This window comes from Leptonychotes weddellii, chromosome 5 (genome assembly GCF_054177405.1).
Source record: "Leptonychotes weddellii isolate Sample4059 chromosome 5, ASM5417740v2, whole genome shotgun sequence".
Taxonomy (NCBI): domain Eukaryota; kingdom Metazoa; phylum Chordata; class Mammalia; order Carnivora; family Phocidae; genus Leptonychotes; species Leptonychotes weddellii.
The window spans coordinates 141,202,747-141,222,131 of NC_138373.1; the positions used below are offsets into that span (position 1 = coordinate 141,202,747).

Here is a 19,385-nt window from a genome sequence, read left to right on the forward strand (position 1 = left end):
TCATTTTACAGATGGGAAACTGAGGACCAGAGAGGTGATATGATCTGATAAAATCGAACTAAGAGGAAAGGATCTGGACCTCCAGGCTTCTGGCCACTGATTCCCCACCCCCCCACTATTAACAAGTCACATTGCAGTTACAGTTATAAGAGACCTATTTATTGCTACCTTGAAGTCCAGTCTCTGCTCTATTTCAACCCTCCGAGCTAGTAAGCGTCCCTCATTGTGATGACGTTAATTTTTTACCACCCCCCGCCCCCTTCTCGTGTGTTTCCTGAAGTAACAGCCCAACATCCTCTGTTTGCTTCCAGTTGTGGCCCGCAGCTACAGGATACTCTCCATCTTTCAACACCAACCCTCACAGGAAGAGGGACCTCTGTCGGGAAGGTTTCTCCGTAGGACTCCTATTCCTACTGGGTGACAGTTTGTCTCCGGAAACCGTGGCGCCCTCACTACAGCCAGATCTCCAGTGGTTTATGGTTGGGAGGGGCTCTTAACAGATCTGGTTAAGACTCAGGGCAACACCCTTGAACTGTACCCTGCAACTCTCCAGAATGCTCACAGACGACGTTGATTCACCTCTTCTGCCTATCGGGACAAATATCGGGGCTGTTGAGGTCGCCGAGGGGCCAGATGGGGGGGGACCTGCTCCGTGACCAAGCCACTTCGCTTTTCTGTGGAAAGCGGGGCTTGGGCACCAGACTTGGAAGACTCTAAGCGGTGGAAGGCGGGGCGCACCCGGCTGACTGAGACGCGCGCGCGGGTCGCGTGCTCCCGGCGGCCTGGGGCGGGGCCTCCGGCCACGCCCCCCCTCCGCCTTCTGATTGGTCCTTTCGAAACAGGCAGCGAACCGCGGCGAGCCCTGAGACCCAGGCGGAGGCGGCGGCAGTTGGTCAGGGGCGTGCCAGCTTCGCACAGATTGAACCGAGATGTCACCCTGCAGGGAGAAGTGACAATCCCGCGCCAGGGCGGGTGAGTACTTCTGTTTGTCTTCTCTTTTCCTCGCGAGCCTTTCCTCGCCTTCTTGGGGCTGCCGCGCCTCAGTCTGCGGGCTCGAGAACCCCCGGCGCTCCGCCGAGTCGAAGCGCTGGTTTGGTCGGGTCTTGGAGCTGCGGGATCCAAGACACTCTGCGATTGGCCCGCCGCGAGAGCCGTGTCCTCTGATTGGTCCCTGGGGCTGTCAAGGTGAAGTTTTGCGTGCCCTCTCCAGCCCACCTTGGTGCGGTGCGAGGGGCAACAGGTGTGCAGGGGCGGGGGACGGCAGGTGCGGACCTAGTAGGTTGGGGAAGAGGTATCGAGCCGTTACTGGTCTGCTTTAGAAACGAGAGGGAGATCAGAGCCTGAAGCTAGTTGAAGGTCTCCAGGGGTACCCTTATCCCCAGGCGCCGAGCACATATAGGGTCACTTGATTACTCAACACCATCCTTTGGAAGAATTAATGAAGTCACTGACCTTGGAAAGAGAACGACACAGACGGTCATTTTGCCCTCTAGCAAAGTTTACAGACTCTTCCCTGTTTGTTCTCTCCAGTCCAGGCAGGGCTCTGCTTTCCCAGCTACACCCCTTAGTTTGGAGGGCTGCCTTGGGGGGTGTATTGAAAAAGAAAAGGAAGGCTTGTAGATTGCCCTGGAAATCTGGGGAAGCTTTTGGAAGGTGTCCTTCCTCACCCAGTCACTCCTGGTTCCTAACTAATCTTTTCAAGTTGAATTTTATGGATTTAAGAGTGCTTTGTAGTAGGCATGGCGGAGTTGCTGATCCAGTTCTCAAGTGAAGAGATGTATTTTTGCAGGCCCAGTCCAAGTCACACTTTGGGTTTTGTTTTGCTTGTGTGAAGAGCGCTAATAACTACTTTATCAGAAGATAAGCAGTTGGTGAACTGCTATAAGATCACCTTTCTTGGCACTTAAATTATTAGGAATTGGAATTCTAGCCACCTCAGGTTTTCTTTGGGAGGAGATTGGGTTGGATTTGAATGAAAAAGTGAAAACTGGTGAGAATCTTCTAGCATAGATTCTGATACAAGTTGTCTGATTGATGTGTTTCAAAAATTCATTAACAGCTTTGGATAGTAGGTGTCTGCTATTTTGACATTATTGAATTAAAAGTAATATTTCTTTTTAGCATAGCAAAATTGCTAAGTATGCAGGCTCTGAAATCAGGCTTTACCGTGGGTATGACCTTAGGCAAGTTATTTAATCTTTGTAAGCCTAAATTTTCTAATCTGTAAAAGAAGGTTAATAATAGTTCCTACCTTACCAATGGGAGGATTGCCGTGAGGATTAAATGAAATAATCCATGTAAATAGTACAGTGCCTGACATATAGCTATTATTATTTCTATGCTGTTTAATTTGGATAAAAAGTTTCAAGCTACACTCGGGGCGCCTGGGTGGCTCAGTCGTTTAGCGTCTGCCTTAGGCTCAGGTCATGATCCCAGGGTCCTGGGGTCGAGCCCCGCATCGGGCTCCCTGCACAGCGGGAAGCCTGCTTCTCCCTCTCCCACTCCCCCTGCTTGTGTTCCCTCTCTCGCTATGTCTCTCTCTGTCAAATAAATAAATATAATCTTTAAAAAAAAAAAAAAAGTTTCAAGCTACACTCAAGGGCCTGAGAGGCACAGGAAGTAAAGGTAGTGCCAGAGGCAGTGATGAGCTCTTACTCATTGATTAATTTAATACCTGTAAGCATAGTAACTTGCTATTTATCAAACACATTATTACCTAGACAGTGCAGGTACGTGTTTTAAGTGCTTTAGTTACATTAATGTTAAACCTCTTAGTAATCCTGTAATGTAGTTGGTGTTAATCTGAATGTTACAGGTGAGGAAACTGAAGCTCAGAGAAAGCAAATAACCTACTAAGTCCACTCGGAATTCAGTCCACCCCCTTTTTTTGTGTGTCACACTGCCCTTTATTTATATTCCTGGCATTACGTAACTTCTCTGCGCAGAGTTGTTTGTATGGCCCAGATTCATTTCTGCCATGGATATAGTTTTATTTTTGAATACTTCATTAATAAAAAAAATAGTAAGAAATAATTTGTGATGGTAGATCAAAGTGTGCGATAAGAGAAGAATGTCAGCAACATACATGCTATTACTAAAAACTAAATGAGTCCAATGGTGTTTGGAGAATTGGCCAGTTCAGAAGTAATGTTTCCTAATTTGTATTTTCCCATTTAGTTTTGGTGTATTCACTATATTTTTACTATGCAGCACTCTTCTATTATTTTTTTCCCCCTGTATATCTCAAGTTTGGAGTTAAGAAAGTTCAGTTATTTCAATAATTTTTCTCAAGCCAACTGTTGAGGAGGAAAGTCAGGCGTTAAGGTTAATATGTATTGTTATAGTTTACTTTCAGTAACATGTCTGTGTATGTCTGTGTTCATGTGTTTTACTTTCTTCTTATTACCTATTGCTTTCTATACTTTGATATCAGATACACCTTTACATACCTAATGAACCATGTGATGTACATAGAATTTGAGAGAATAGGAAACTTGAGTCTGTCAGTAAGTTTATCTCACTTCCAGTTTCACAATTTTTAATTGAAATTTAAATGCCATAAAGAAATGCCTCAGGAGGCATGTTTACAAGATAAGGCAGTCATTGCATTTGTATTTCTTTAGTGTTTCTCCTTCTAAAAACACAAAACATTTTCTCATGTTATTACATTGTTACATAGTAGGTTGTTTTAACAGAAAGTTGCCATTTATTTTATCAATAAATTACTAATTTCTGAAGAACTAGGATGTAATAAAATGTAGCATATGCACTAAACATTAATTTTGTCTTTGATGTTGAAAGCATCTTAGGAATTTATAGTACTATGACATCAGTCATATGATAGATATTGCTGAAGTGCTGACTGATAGAGATTTCTGCATATTATCACACAATATATACTTTTCTGTAACACTGTACAATTGACTATGTTTGAAGAGCTCACTCTATATAGTTTCAAACATAATGACTTTTCTTTTGATAGATGACTTGTTACTATTTTGGATTCTAAAAATAAAATTGGCTGTTGAAAAACTTGTTTGTGTTCAGAAGTTTTTTTTTATACCCTCCCTCCCCCAATTTAGAAAACATTGTGATTCCAGTAACATAATTATACATACTGTTCTGCAGATTGCTTTTGGTCACATAACATCTTTTCATATCAGTAGATATAGCTCTTATTTTTTCAAGTGGCTGAATGAATCCACTGAATGTATGACAATTTATTTGAGCAGTTTCCTGTTAATAGATGCTTTATGTTGTTTTTACATTTCTTTATATTAGTGTTTGTGTATGGGTATGTTTTCCATAGAGTCTTTTAGTTTATCATATATAAAGGTAAACTGATTTTAAGTTATTTAAAAATTTTATGATAAATGAATAGTTCTATTGAACATGAAATTAAGTTATTCAGGTTGAATCTCTACAAAACATTGCAAGAGGAAAATTTCAAATAGAAAATCAAAGACTCCCAACAAATGAATAGTCTTTATAATTTTGCAAATAACATGTGATGTTTTTATGAAGCTGTAAGAATCTTCTTCCTCTTGAAAATCTTTATCTGCTTTGGAAGCTGCTTTTTCCTTAAATGAGTATACCACAGATTTATCATTATTGTTTCATATTCCCTTTAGTGATAAATGCAACATTTATTGTATTTAGGAGTAATTCTGGTACTAATTTTAGCACTAATTTCTACCCAGTAGAAGAAATGGAGAATGTTACCTCCAGAAGGTTCTTACTTTAGAAAGTATAGAATAAAATAAAAGCATATATTGCTATGTAACCTGAATTAGGGAGGGAGTTTGGGAAGTGTTTTTTTAGAGGAATTGAATCTGAAGATAGGTAGGAATGAGTCTGGAAGAAAGGAGGCAGAAGATTGTTGCATGTAGATAGATCATCAGGTGCAAAGTCCCAGAGATGAGAGAGCATGCTCGAAGGGTCTAAAAGAAGTTCAGTATGGCTGGAGTGTGAGGGTCAAGAGAAGAGGCTAGAGGGGATCTATCAGGCTTTGCTAGCTTTGTTGAGGAGTTGGGGCTTTATCCTGAAGGAATTGGAGAGTCATTAAGGGTTTTAAGTAGGGAAGGAGAAAGGTGTCCTCAGATGAGGGTTTGTGAAGGCTCAATCTGGCTGCAGCACATGAAGAGCAGGTTGGAGGCTTGCAAAGCTGGAGAAAGGGTGACTGGTTGGAAGCTGTTTCAGTAAACCTAGAGAGAGGGGTGATGGTGGCTTGAACTAGAGGGGTGACCATAGATATTGAAGAGAAAATTTAGAGTTAGAAGCAACAAGATGTGGTCACTGTTTTGACTGAGGGATGCAAGGAGGCGGTGGAGGCGTGGGAGAGGAGGGAATCAAGGATGACCTATTTAACTTGGTGAATGTTGGTGCTATTACCTGAAATAGTAAACACAGGAAGCCTTTGTAAATATTTAAATGAGTGAGTAAATGAATAAATGATCTCAGTTATACAAAGGCAGGGCCATTTGATGATGGAGAACACATAGCACAATGGGTTTTACCTATAAATTTTGCATTTTTTGTTTGTTTGGTTTTATTTATGTTTTAGCATACTATATAAACTGGTGCCATTTTTCTCATTGCTTCAATCTGTTAGACTCACTATATCTTCCAATCATGTTCTGGATGCATATCGCTTTCTTGGGGTCAAATGTCTTGACCCTCTGGGCACAGCTTCCTGTGTATTACTTTCTTATTACTGCTGGAACAAATTGCCACAAACTTAGTGGTTGAAAACAACACAGATTTATTATCTTATGGTTTGGGAGGTCACAAATCTAAAATGAGCTAAAAAAAAAGATGGGGTTCCTTCTTTCTGGAGGCTCCAGAGGAAGTCCCTTTCTTTCCCTTTCCCACCTTTGAAGGACCTGTGTTCCTTTGGGCTCCTTCCTCCATCTTCAAGGCTGGCAGTGAGGCAACTCAGATCTGTTTCTCTGCTTCTCACATTATTCTCTGACTTTTCTGCATCCCTCTTTTTAAAAAATGTATTTGTTTTTATTGAGATACAATTAACATCACATTATATTAGTTTCAGATGTACAACATACATGATTTGATATTTGTATGTATTGTAAAATGATCACCATAATAAATCTAGCTAGCATCCATCCCCATACAGAGTTATAATTTTTTTCTTGTGATGAGGACCTTAAAGATCTACTCTTAGCAGCTTTCAAATATGCAATACAGTATTATTAACTATAGTCACCATACTATACATGACATCCCCATGACTTATAAACTGTAGGTTTGTACCCTTTGAACCCCTTCACCCATTTTACCCACCCCCTAGTTCCCACCTCTGGCAGCTGCCAATCTGTTCTCTTTATCTATCAGCTTGGTTGGTTGGTTTGTTTTGATTCCACATAACTGAGATCATACAGTATTTGCCTTTCCCTATCTGACTTATTTCACTTAGCATAATGCCCTTAAGGTCTGTCTATGTTGTCACAAATGGCAAGATTTCATTCCTTTTTATGGCTGAGTAATATTCTATTGTATTCATCTTTACCCATTCATCCATCAGTGGACACTTAGGTTGTTTCTGTATCTGGGCTATTGTAAACAATGCTGTAGTGAACATGGGGATGCATATAGCTTTTCAAATTAGTGTTTTCATTTTTTTGAATAAATACCCAGAAGTAGAATTGCTGGATCATATGGTAGTTCTGTTTTTCATTTTTTGAGGAACCTCCATACTGTTTTTTCATAGTGGCTGCACCAATTTACATTCCCATCAATAGTGCATGAGGTTTCCCTTTTCTTTACATCCTCACCAACACTTGTTATTTCTTGTCTTTTTATCTTTTAAAGATTTTATTTATTTATTTGACAGAAAGAGACATAGTGAGAGAGGGAACACAAGCAGGGGGAGTGGGAGAGGGAGAAGCAGGCTTCCTTCCCAGCATGGAGCCCGATGCGGGGCTTGATCCCAGGACCCTGGGATCATGACCTGAGCCTAAGGCAGACACTTAACGACTGAGCCACCCAGGTGCCCCTATTTCTTGTCTTTTTGATAATAGTCATTCTGACTGGTGTAAGGTGATATCTCATTGTGGTTTTGATTTGCATTTCCTTGATGATTAGTGATTTTGAGTGTCTTTTCATGTGTCTGTTGGCCATCCGTATGCTTCTTTGGACAAATACCTATTCAGGTCCTCTATCCATTTTTTATTCAGATTGTTTGTTTGTTTTGCTATTGAGTTGAGTTGGATATTAACTCTTTATCAGGTATATGATATGTAAATATTTTCTCCCATTCTGTAGGTTGCCTTTTCATTTTGTTGATGGTTTACTTTGCTGTGCATCAGCTTTTTAGTTTGTGTAGTCCCACTTATTTATTTTGGCTTTTGTTGCCTTTGCCTTGGGAGTCAGATCCAAAAGTCATCTCCAACACTGATGCTTGGAAGGAGCTTACCTTTATGTTTTCTTCTAGGAGTTTTATGGTTTCAGGTATTACATTCAAATTCAAGTCTTTAATCCATTTTGAGTTAATTTTTGTGTATGGTATAAGATAGTGAGTGGTCCAGTTTCATTCTTTTGCATGTGGTTGTCCAGTTGTCCCAACACCATTTATTGAAGAGACTGTCCATTCACTCTAACATATTTTAGGCTCCTTTGTTATAAATTGACCACAAATGTGTGGGTTTATTTCTGGGCTCTCTAATTTGTTCCATTGATTTATATATCTGTTTTCATGCCAGTACCATACTGTGTGTTTTTAAAGATTTTATTTATTTATTTTTTGAGAGACAGAGAGAGTGAGAGAGCACGAGTGAGGGGGTGGGGCAGAGGGAGAGGGAGAAGCAGACTCCCTTCTGAGCAGGGAGCCTGACATGGGGCTCGATCCCAGGATCCCAGGATCATGACCTGAGCCGAAGGCAGACACTTAACAGACTGAGCCACCCAGGCACCCCTGTTTGTTTTGTTTTTTTTTTTTTAATGGAAGTATATGTAATACACAATGTTACTTTAGTTTCAAGTGTATGACATGTGATTCCACAAGTCTATACATTATGCTATGTTCACCACAAGTGTAGCTACCCCATACTGTTTTGATTATTCCAGTTTTGTAATATAGTTTGAAAACAGGGAGACTGATGCCTCTAGATTTGTTCTTCTTCCTTAATTAAGATTGCTTTGGTTATTTGGGGTTTTATGGTTACATATAAATTTTAGGATTGTTCTGTTCTGTTTCTGTGAAAAATGCCATTGGACTCTTGAGAGGGATGGCATTGAATCTGTAGATGGCTTTGAGTAATATGGATATTTTAACAATATTGATTCTTCCAGTTTAAGAGCATGGAATATCTTTTCATATATTTGCATCTTCTTCAATTTCTTTCATCAATGTCTTATAATTTTCAGTTAGTATAGGTCTTTTACCTCCTTGGTTAAATTTATTCCCAGGTATTTTATTCTTTCTGATGCAACTCTAAATGGGATTATTTTCTTAATTTCTCTTTTTTTAGTGTCTAGAAACAACAGATTTCTATGTATTGATTTTTAAATCCTGCAATTTTACTGAATTCATTTATTAGTTCTAAGAGTTTTTTGGTGGTCTTTAGGATGTTTTATTTATACTATCATGTAATATGCAAATAGTGTCAGTTTTACTTCTTCCTTTCCAATTTGGATACTTTTCTTTTTCTTATCTAATTGTTTTGGCTATGGCTGCCAAATACTATGTTGCATAAAAGTGAGACTAGGCATCCATGTCTTGTTCTTGATCTTAGAGGAAAGATATTCAGTTTTTGACCATATGATGTTAGCTGTGGGCTTGTCATATATGGCCTTTATTATGTTGAGTTATGTTCCCTCTATACCCACTCTGTTGAGAATTTGTCTCATAAATTGATGTTGAATTTTGTTAAATGCTATTTCTATATCTATTGCGATGATCATATGATTTTTATTTTGTTAACATGGTATATCATGTTGATTGATTTGTGGGTGTTGAACCATCCTTGCATTTCTGAAGTAAATCCCACTTGATCATGATATATGATCCCTTTAATGTATTGTTGAATTTAGTTTGCTAATATTTTGTTGACGATTTTTGCATCTATGTTCATCAGGAATTTTGGCTTCTGCATCCCTCTTATAGAGACTCTTGTGAATTCATTTGCCCTACCAAGATAATCTGTCATCCCAAAGTCTTTAATTTACTCAATCTGAAATGCCCATTTTGCCCACAAAGGTAGCATATTCACAGGTTCTGGGGATTAGGATGTAAACATTTTGGGGAACCATTATTCTGTCTACCACAAATAGAGTTTAATCAAGATGTGATAAAAACGTACTTGTCCACTGAGGCACACAAATTTCTGAGTAGCACATTGCATCCAGAATCCATGCCCCTTGGCAAAGCTATTCTATCCTTTTCACTTGGACCCTCCGCCTATACACCATTCTTAGTCATTTTTTTTCTTTGTGATTCCTTTGGTTATCAGGCATCTCACTTGACCTGCTGGTAAAGGTACCACACAGTTCAGTAACCACTGTACATATTCCACCTTGGACATGCTGGGTGAGAGGCAAAATCATTTATCAATTCATGTCAATAATGAATAAAAATAATAAAGAATACAAAAAAAAATGTCTCCGAGTAGATACTTGTCTACTATGTAGCTGCTTTCAAGCTCCTGTCACATTTTATTCCACAACAGAAACACTGTGAAGAAGGGTGACAACCCAATTTTCCCTAGAGATTTTGATATTTCTCCTACCAAAAGTGTTTCCTAAACTTTAGGCTTGACTACTTCTTTTAATACTGCTTCCAGCAGCAGTCCAGGAACTTAAAATATAGTTGGCAAAGCAATGTACAGAAATAACAGAAAATGGTATGAAGCAGTGTAAAGGCAAGTGATTGGGGAAGTCACTATGTGAATTTAAGAGCTAAAGATAGAATCAGAAGTAATTCAGGCAAGTTGGGAAGGGCTACTGGGAGGAGGTACATCAAACAAATTATAAGCCTGGGTTAGCTGAGATAATGAAGAATCTTCTCAACTATTCTTTCTCTATTTCCTGTGCTAACTCCTTGTCTCATGTCTAAATTTTGGATTTTCTCAGGACTTGTTCTTAGGCCCTTATCACTGCTTTCTCCATTTCTTTCTCAGATGATCTCATTCTTCTCAATGGCTTTACCTTCCAAGTATTTGCTGACAATTTCTACCTCCTCTTGAACTTTCTTCTCAGCTCTAGATTGGTTTTACCAACTGCCAGACAGACACTTCCACTTGGATGTCTTTAAAGGTTTCCCAAATTAAACATGACCAAAACACAGCACTTTTGACCTATTGTGTTCCCTGCCTTGATTTGTTCATACTCATATCATCCTCAGCTCAGTAAATGCTCCCACTATGTATTTACTCAATTGCTTAAGCCAGAAACCTGGGAGTCATACTTGACATTTCACACTGCCCTTACATCCCTCCCTTTCACCGCTCCTCTCTAACCATTATCAGGTCTTGGTTCTGACTGCAGTGGATATAAACTCCATCCACTTCTCTTGAGTGGAGACATTGTCTGTGTTCTAGCTCAGTCACCATCGTTTGTCACCGAGCTACTGCAGTCCTGCAGATTTCCTAACTCTTCCTCTGCCAGGCTCCTCTCCATCTCTTTTCCCGTGTGCTCCCATTTCCTATATGGTCCCACTGTTTCTACCCTTTCTGTGTCTCCTTTCATTGTTTCCCCTGGTTCTTTTCCCCACATCTCTATCCACTCCCCTTTCTGTTTCCTTCCCCCTTTCTCTTTTAAACCCATCACTATTTCACTGTTGTGTTCCTCTCTCCCCCTCAAAGAGCTCTTTTGAAACTCAGAATTACATTGTCTCTCCCTTGGTTAAAGTTCTCCCATGGCTTCTCACTGCACCTAGAATAAAACCTAATTTCTTCAGCAGGCCTAGTGTGATGGGGCTGCTGCCTAACTTTTCAGTCCCCTCCTAAGCCCCACATTGTCCATGCTGCAGCCATACCTGCTTCTTTCAGTTCTAGGAATGTGCCACATTCCTCAGAGTCTTCGCAGAAATTATTCTCTGTACTTAGAACTCTTCTTCTCATTCCCTAATTCCTACCATTCTTCAAATTCATGTTTTCCCTCTAGTAAAACCATTTCTAATCATTAAATCTAAGTCTAAAATAGGCCCCTGCTGTTTCATTCCCTGTTCTTTCCTTCAAAGTAAAATTATCATGATTTAACACTGTGTATTCATTTGTGTGGCTGCTTTTTAAAATTTTCCCGACTGGTGTATTAGTTCCATAAGGGCAGTCACATGTCTTTTACGTTCACTACTGTGTCTCTTGGCTGTGGTTCTAGTTCATTAAAGAGGAAGAGTAAATGCTTGTTGAATCAATGAATGAATGTACACCCCATGGAAAAGCATACAGCCTGAACAGTGATGTAGCCACAGAAATGAACAAAACTGAGTGAGGATAACGAGGAGACACGCTGAATGGAGCAAAGGGCCAATGTTAGATAAGTTCCTGAAGACTTTTATTCTAGCAAAGAGAACTGTGAGTCACAAATTCATATCTGAGTATCCTCCCCATGATGACATGGCTATTTTAAAGCTTTTGCTTTCACTTATAACTATATTTATTTATCTGTTAGTGAAAGAAGCTTCCCATATTATGTTTAATGATTTCTGGGTATTATTAGCCTTATCACTTTTTAATTTGATAAGTTATATTAAATGAACTATAATTATGTCTCATCATAGTATTAATCATACCAACTCATTTGTTAAGTGGTAGTTATGTGTCAGGTACTTCATGTGTATCATCTCATTTAATCTTTATAATAACCATATGAAGGAGGTGGTGGTATCTCATTTTACAGATCAGAACACTGAGAACCAGAAAAGTTAAGCACCCCAAGGTCATATAGCTAATATGCTAGACCTGGAATTCAAACCAGATGTGTCTGCTACTTTCTACTACCATTCTAGTACACATTTTAGTATACATTTAAAAAATGAAATCTCTTTGGTATAGCTATAGCATTTCTATTTTCTCTATTAGGCAATTAGGAAATATTTAACCGAAGATTTTAAATCTAAGAAAGTACCGCCCCCACCCCGAACAAATCAGAGAGAATATCTTCTTCAGTTGTTTTTCTGAGTGAAGCATTAAAAAATGATGAAATGGTTTTTGACATGCAGAAAGGCATACAGACTAGTATAATAACACCTGTGTTCTCACCATTTATCTTGAAATAAAATCTTACCAGTACAGTTGAAAGTCTTCTGTGCATTCCTTCCCAGTCTCATCTTCCTCCCTCTCCTCAGCAATAAGCATTATTCACTATCCCAATTTTGGCATGTATCGTATCCCTGCAGTTTATGTATTTTGGCAATAATCTGGTGTCTGAGTGCTAAATGTGGTATGGTGGCAGTTAATGTCATTATTTTTCTGAAAAAACTTACTGGTTTCTTTGCCTTTTTGCCATTCTTTTCCAAATTCCCCCCCCCGATTTGTACTAGGAATGCTCTATGCCACCTTATGCTCTCCCATCATATCTTATAATGTGGGTGGGGGATAAAAATGTACTCAGTTTCATAGCCTACAGCTATGGGAAAAAGGATCTGTTCAACAGGTTGGCATTTCCCCCCATTCTGATCTGAAGTCAAACTGGTATGAAGAGGCTAACCATAAATGATCTTGAGGATCTCATGACTGAATCTGTTTCTAGGATGAGTGGGTTAGGTCAAAATCCTGTTCATCAGGTGGATGAGTGAGTGCCTTCTGTGTTTCTGTTTTCCTCAGATTTTAAAAGTTTAGTACTCTTCCTTTAAGATCTCCGAATAAACTCCTGGTGTTGTGAACGATTCCCAGCAGGGTTACAATATAGTTTGGTCACAAGAGGTCTTTTTGCCCAAATCTAAGGGAAAAGACTTCCTCAAGTTGGCAAAGAATTGAAATATGCTCCTCCCAAAAGAGAGAGAGACAAAAGCAAAACAAAATAAAGGCAATGATTTGCTGATTGAGATGCAGCTCCAAAAATGAAGTGTTGCTGATTCAGCATAATTGGTTTATGTGAGAAAAATAGAAACTGAGACTTTTAGGGAAAGATAGAAAAGAGGAAAATAGGTAGTAACAAAATGAGTAAGAGGCAAGAATTGTGGTTGTGATGCAGACTCGGGGTAACTATAGAATAGATGCTACTCTTGGGATTAAATGCCCAAGGACACAAAAATGGTTTAGAAAAGAATAGTAAATGACTAGAAAATATCAATAACTGGCTCTCTGGGACATGATGAGTACTCATTAATTAATTGATTCACTGATACAATCTCATCAGTTTATAGAAGTTTCCCAATAAAAGCATATATTTGCATATGGGATAGTTTTTCATATATGAAGATACATTATAGCTTATCTGAGTGTGATTTCATTAGAAAATTTCTTTTTAAAGGTAATTCAGATGGTTATATTTTTGTCATCTTAAAAGTAGTTCTTTGCATTACACAAGAAGAATGCTTTGAAAAATATGTATATAAAAGACTCTTCTGCTAAAGTTCAAGTGACTGAAGGTTGTGCACAAATTCTTCATTTCTTTCATAAAACCAGTTTTGTTGCATTTTCCATAAAAAGTGCAACTACTAAACATTCTTTTGATAGCTTCTTTGTGAATGTGTCACTGTTCTTGTTTTGCACACGCCTTATAATTTAGGCCCTCTTTTGTTTTGGGTTGGCAGTTCCAACTGTTAAAGCTCTTGTCTGATTGTGTGGGACTCCTTATTTTAATGGGAGCAGCTTCTTTGCTGCATTTTTAAAAAATGGTCTCGGAAGCTTCTTACTGTGGATCTTTGTTGAGGACAAAGGATTATGTATGCTAAAGGAAAATGTATTCCCCACTGAATTAGCTCGTGGGAAGCATAACAAGCTCATTAGTAATGCTCAATTGTACTTTGGCCTTTTGCTATGGTAGAGAGAAGGAAAAATGACATCAAAAAGGACATTCTGCTGTCCTTTGCCTTCCCGCAAAGAAAACGTGATGTAATATTAGACTTTTCAGTTAGATTTAGCTCAAGTTCAACTTTGGTACCAGAGGAAATGTTCCTGAAAGTGGTGTGTGTAGTTGATACTGTGCATGAGGTATGTTTGGTATAACTTAGAGGAGAAAGTAACTTTTCCTTGGAAATTGACAGCATTATAGACCATTTTTATTTTTTTCTTATAATGTTTTAATGGTGGTTTATAATAAAAAATAGACTAGTGTATTATGCTGCTATAAGCAATCAAAAATCCTAGGTTTTATATAGTCTCTATTATCCTGAGTGTTTTTAAACTCTTCACCTTTTTTCCCATCTAAAAATACATTAAATAATTGTATTAACCTAATTAATTAAAATTGTATTTTTTTCTATAGATTTCAAAAATAGTACTTTGGAGTTAAAATTGCTGTTTCTTTTTTTTTTTTGTCTTTAGTACCTTATGGAGAAAATAGCTTATGAAAATTATTATGGAAAGGCACTGAGTATTGTTTTATAGTTAAAGTTGATGTCTGTCTTTATTGTTGTCTGGCAGAAGAAGCTAATGGCTAAGCTTAGCTTAGTCCAGATGAACTTATATGATCTCTTCATAAAAATCAGATGAGAGATGCTTGACTTCAGTATCAGTTGTTGTGCTGTTGGTGTTTGCATTATTATGTTTACAGGGGAAATTTTGGGGAGACTTTTATATGTGCTAAGTTTAATTGTCAGTTTTATTTTTCTAGCCAGATGCTTCAAGAATTACCTTGATATTCGTGCCAGAAACTATGTATTAAATGTGTTTCAGGTTTTCCTCTTTCAAATGAGGAGTACTTTCATAAGTGAGAAGCTAAGAGTGATTATTGAATTCTCCTACAGTCACACTATTCCAAATAGAAGAAAAAGTTTTAGGTTTTCAGTCAAATAGGAGACTAAAGCAGATTCCTTGTAATTTGGGGGCTTGGGAAGTAGGAAAACTACCATTATTTGCATATTAATGTTTTGTTCTATTTTCAGAAAAGCAATTTCATTTCAATATAGATGACCATGCAACCTGCAATTCAAGTAAGTGTTTTTCTTGGAAAAATATGTATCTAAATTATGAGATAATAATTATGTGAGATTATATAAAATTATAATAATTAGTAGAATACTAAAATTATCCCCAAATGTTTTTACTGTACTAGTTCTTTTAAGCATTAAATTTTAATAACAGGAATTACTATATTTTAACTTTCTAGTCCTGAAAAGATTTTAATTTTAAGCTTTCATTTATACAAATTATTTATAAGAGTCAAAAATTCCTTAGAATTGGTGAGTCCATCTTACTTTTACTACCCTGGGAAGAGAATTGGAACATTTTATAGTTTTCCTCTCCTTACAATTTAGTATGTATTTGTAATTAAAAGAGCTCTCAATGAAAACAATTATAAATTATTTATTTTAGATAATTATGCCTGTGCCCAGTAATGCCTCTAAATGACCAGGCATCAAAACTTAAAATTTAAAGTGTTTTTGTTGTTGTTGTTGTGGTGGTTTGTTTGTTTTTTGGTGAGGGGAGGCAAGATGGAGATAATTAGACAAACCAGAATAATCTTACATTTGAATGATTTCCAGAATTGGTATTTACTATATTATTCTTATATTCTTTTAAAAGTTTTCTTTTGATATAACTAGAGTATGCTTGAATCTTAAAGATAAAAATCACATTGAAATTCTACCTATAAAGATACAAGCAGTTGATACTATAATTTGCCTTGCAAAGTGAGACCTTTAGAATCAATCATTTCTGGTTCTGGTTCTGCCACTCTGATTGTGAGATTCTGGCAATTTATTTTACCTCTGCTTCCTCACCTCCAAGGTGAGGTCATTGTTGAGGAAATCAGTGGAATCAATGAGAGAACATGAGCAAAGTGCCTACTAGAATGTATGTTGCATAGTAGACACTTCAGAAGTTTGGTTGTATCATTGGTATAACAAAACTCTCCACATTATAAAACTGGAGATTATACCTGTGTCGTGAAAGTCTTCCTTCCTTCCTTCCTTTGTTTCTTTCGAAAGAAGGCTTATCAAGGTGACAGTGGGTGAAGACTAAAGATAATTTATTTATCAAATGTTAACAACAGTTCTGAATATGATCCTGCTTATACTCCCTCCTATGTGTACTCTGCAGCTATATCCTCTACTCTATTAATAAAGAGTTCTATTATACTCTTTTCCTTTTGGGACTTGGGAGCCCATGGCAGTCTCCCAAAATGTCTTATTCTTGCTCTTTGGGTCCTCTCGAATCCACATTGAGTATGCTCAAAACTCCTTTATTACTCAAAACCATTTCTTATCTGATTATTTATATTTATCCTCTTTTTATCTAAGTCTCAGAAATGTCATCAGTTTCATGTTAATTATATTTTCTTGATTCTTTATAGGGTGCCTTTTATAATTGCTGCATTGACCATTCTACCCTAATGCCATTAATATTTTAACTTGGTGTCTTTCTTCATAGTTTTGTTTTATAGTTCCATGAAACCTTCTCTGATCTAGAGTGTACAGATCCATCTTTTTTAATTCTTCTCCAAGAGTACTCTTGACATCGGATCATGGACATTTTTGCTTCTCTCCCTGATGAGTGTGAAAACTTTGTAGGATTTTTACCTCTTTCTCTGCTAATTATATTAGACAGTTATGTAGTTATTCATAAGTGCCTTGTAGAGAGGAGACATCCAATAGATAGCTTATCAATTGATATCCTAATTTATTACATTAAGATCTTCCTTGCCCCTCTTTTTTTTGTATCTTTCATTCTGATTAGTAAATAAACATACAGTCTAAAAATCAATGAACAATAGTTCCTGATCTCTTTTGGGTCATACATAGTCCCCTTTGAGAATCTGACAAAAAGCTATGAACTAAGAAAAGGCCCATTTGTATATAGGCATAAAATTTTGCCTAATTGTAAGTTAAGTTTATGTACATACTCAAGTTCATCTATAGACTGCCTGTGGATTAAGAATCTTTGCAAATGACAGCTTTCACATGTTTGAGAACAACCTTTATACATGCAGTTTTTGCTATTAACATCTAACTTTTAACAACATTAATATGCTATTGACTAGCCCAGGGTATTATACCCCAGGTTTTGTTGGCAAGAGTAGGAGAATCCAAGTACTCTTTTCCCTAATGTGACAAGAAATTAGAATGGCTTCTGTTAATGTTAGCTTCTCCATTTTCACACATGATTTTTTCCAAAACCACCCTTCTATCACCTCTTTCCCTGACAAACATTTGCAACTGCTGTGCCTTTTTTCAACTCAGCCAAATGGTTAAAAGACAAGTAACATTCTATTGGCTATAAAATACCTTCGACTGTAAGATGCATCTTGATTTTGATGGTGCAAAGGTCATTTGCTAATGTCCTCAATTATTCAACAAATATTTAACTGACTACCATGTGCTATGTCTTATACTGAGTTCTGGGGTTACAAACAGAAATAAGACATGCTTATGAAAGCAAGATTTAGATAGTAAATCTTTGCTATACTCCCTTTGAAATAATTTTAAGAGAATTCAGAGAAATAAGTAAAAAAGACATCTTGTCTTTTTCCTAAAACTTTATAAGATCTTTATATATTTAGGAGTTCATTCCCTAATCTCTACCCTTAGTTCCTGAAATAATGGCCCTCAAATAAGTTATTTATTTATTTTTTAAACTTTGGATATTTTTATTGAGTTTCACTACTCCTGCTTGCCTCTCGTGGTATGTATTCATGTTCGTTCTTTGCCTTTGGGATTTTTTTAATCTGTTTGTTTCTCATCATAGAAACTTGGAAGCAGCTCTTTCTTTCTTTCTTTTTTTTTTCCTCCAAAGTTTGTCTGGATAAACAATGGTGTTATGGATTTTGATTTCAGGTAGTAAGACTTGCCTTAAACACACCTCAATAAGTTTAATATATTTTAGAGGGAAAATGATCTACATTTAAAAATCAAGAAGGGAATAGATTCAGTTGGTATTACCTATACTCATACCTCTTTTTTTAAAAAAAATTAAAAAACCTTTATTTTAAAGTAATCACAAACCTGCAAAGTAGCTGTTAAGTGTAGAACAGAGATATTTGTTTGCTGAACCATTTGAGAATAAGTTGCCAGTCTAATGCTGCATTACCTCTGAATACTTTAGTATGTATTTCTCACAAATAAGGACATCGTCCTGCACAACTGCAATGAAATAATTAGAACCAGGATATTAACATGGGTACAGTACTGCCACCTAATACTCAGAGCACATTCAAGTATTTTCAGTTGTTCCCATAATATCCAGTTCAGAATTACATGCCACATTTAGTTGTCATGTCCCTTCATCTGTCTAGAACAGTATCTTTGCTTTCTTTAATGACCTTGACATTTTTGAATTTTATAGACCAGTTATTTTCTAGGATGTCCCTCAGTTTGGATTTGCCTGTTGTAGTCCCATGATTAGATTCAGTTTATGCATCTTTGGCAGGAATATCACAGAGGGATACTGTGTTTTCTCATTGCATCCTTTCAGGTGGAATATGATTTTGATTTGTCCCATTATTGATGGTGTTTACGTCTGTCACTTGGTTAAGTTGCTGTCTGTCAGATTTCTCTACTGTAAAATTACTCTTTCTTCTCTTTGTAATAAGTATTTTGTGGGGGAGTACTTTGAAACTATATAAAAATCTCATTCCTCATCAAAATCCCAGTTTATTCATATATTTATATCTATATGAACTAATAGTTTTCTATTTTATTCAGTGTGTTATAATCCATTTATATTATTGTTTGATCCTCAAGTTGCTCTTGATTTAGCCAGTAGAAGTCCCTTCATGCTGACTTCTATGTCCTTTTGGTTTGTCCCTATCATTCTTTGAGCCCTTCTTTGCTTTCTGGTAAAAGATATTCCAATCACCATAGGATTCATTCTAGTTTTCTCTCACTCCATAGAAGAGTTGTACCTCTCTTCTTTGGCAGTGAGAAACCTGGCTTCCATTTGATAAATCCGTGTGAATATAACAATCTCCCATTGTTGCTGCCATTCCCTCCCTGAGTTGATGGCTTTCTCAGCTCACTTGGGCTCTGACACCCTGCGCTGGGATGTTCCCCCATCTTCCCCTGGGGACACCCTCCTCATCCTACTCAGGGTCTGATACTGTCCCCATGTGTGGACACTCTCTCATCTCACTCAAGCTCTGACCCTTCATTTCAAGCTTCCCTCCAGTGAGAATCCCTCATCACTTCCCTTGAGCTCAAATACCCCTTCCTGAATTGAGAAATGAAAGTCTTCTCTCTAAATAATCTTATATTAAAACATATCTAATTGTATTTCAAAATTTTGCAAGTGTTGGTTTGATAGTAAGTTTATGTCAGTTTTTATTCTTAA

The 19,385-nt window shown here is 37.3% G+C and overlaps 1 protein-coding gene across 2 annotated transcripts in view; it reads left to right on the plus strand.

Annotated features, from left to right (window-relative positions):
• The first annotated feature begins 839 nt into the window (after positions 1–839).
• GAS2L3 (growth arrest specific 2 like 3) overlaps positions 840–19,385 on the plus strand; it is a 39,308-nt gene continuing 20,762 nt past the window's right edge. The window contains exons 1-2 of one of the 2 annotated variants that reach the window (XM_081822274.1): positions 840–972; positions 15,005–15,052. In XM_081822274.1, coding sequence (XP_081678400.1) covers positions 15,029–15,052 — 24 coding nt within the window. In that variant the 5' untranslated portion in view covers positions 840–972; positions 15,005–15,028. Of the gene's footprint in view, positions 973–14,061; positions 14,112–15,004; positions 15,053–19,385 lie in introns of those variants that run through there. The other variant, XM_081822275.1, reaches the window with a different exon arrangement.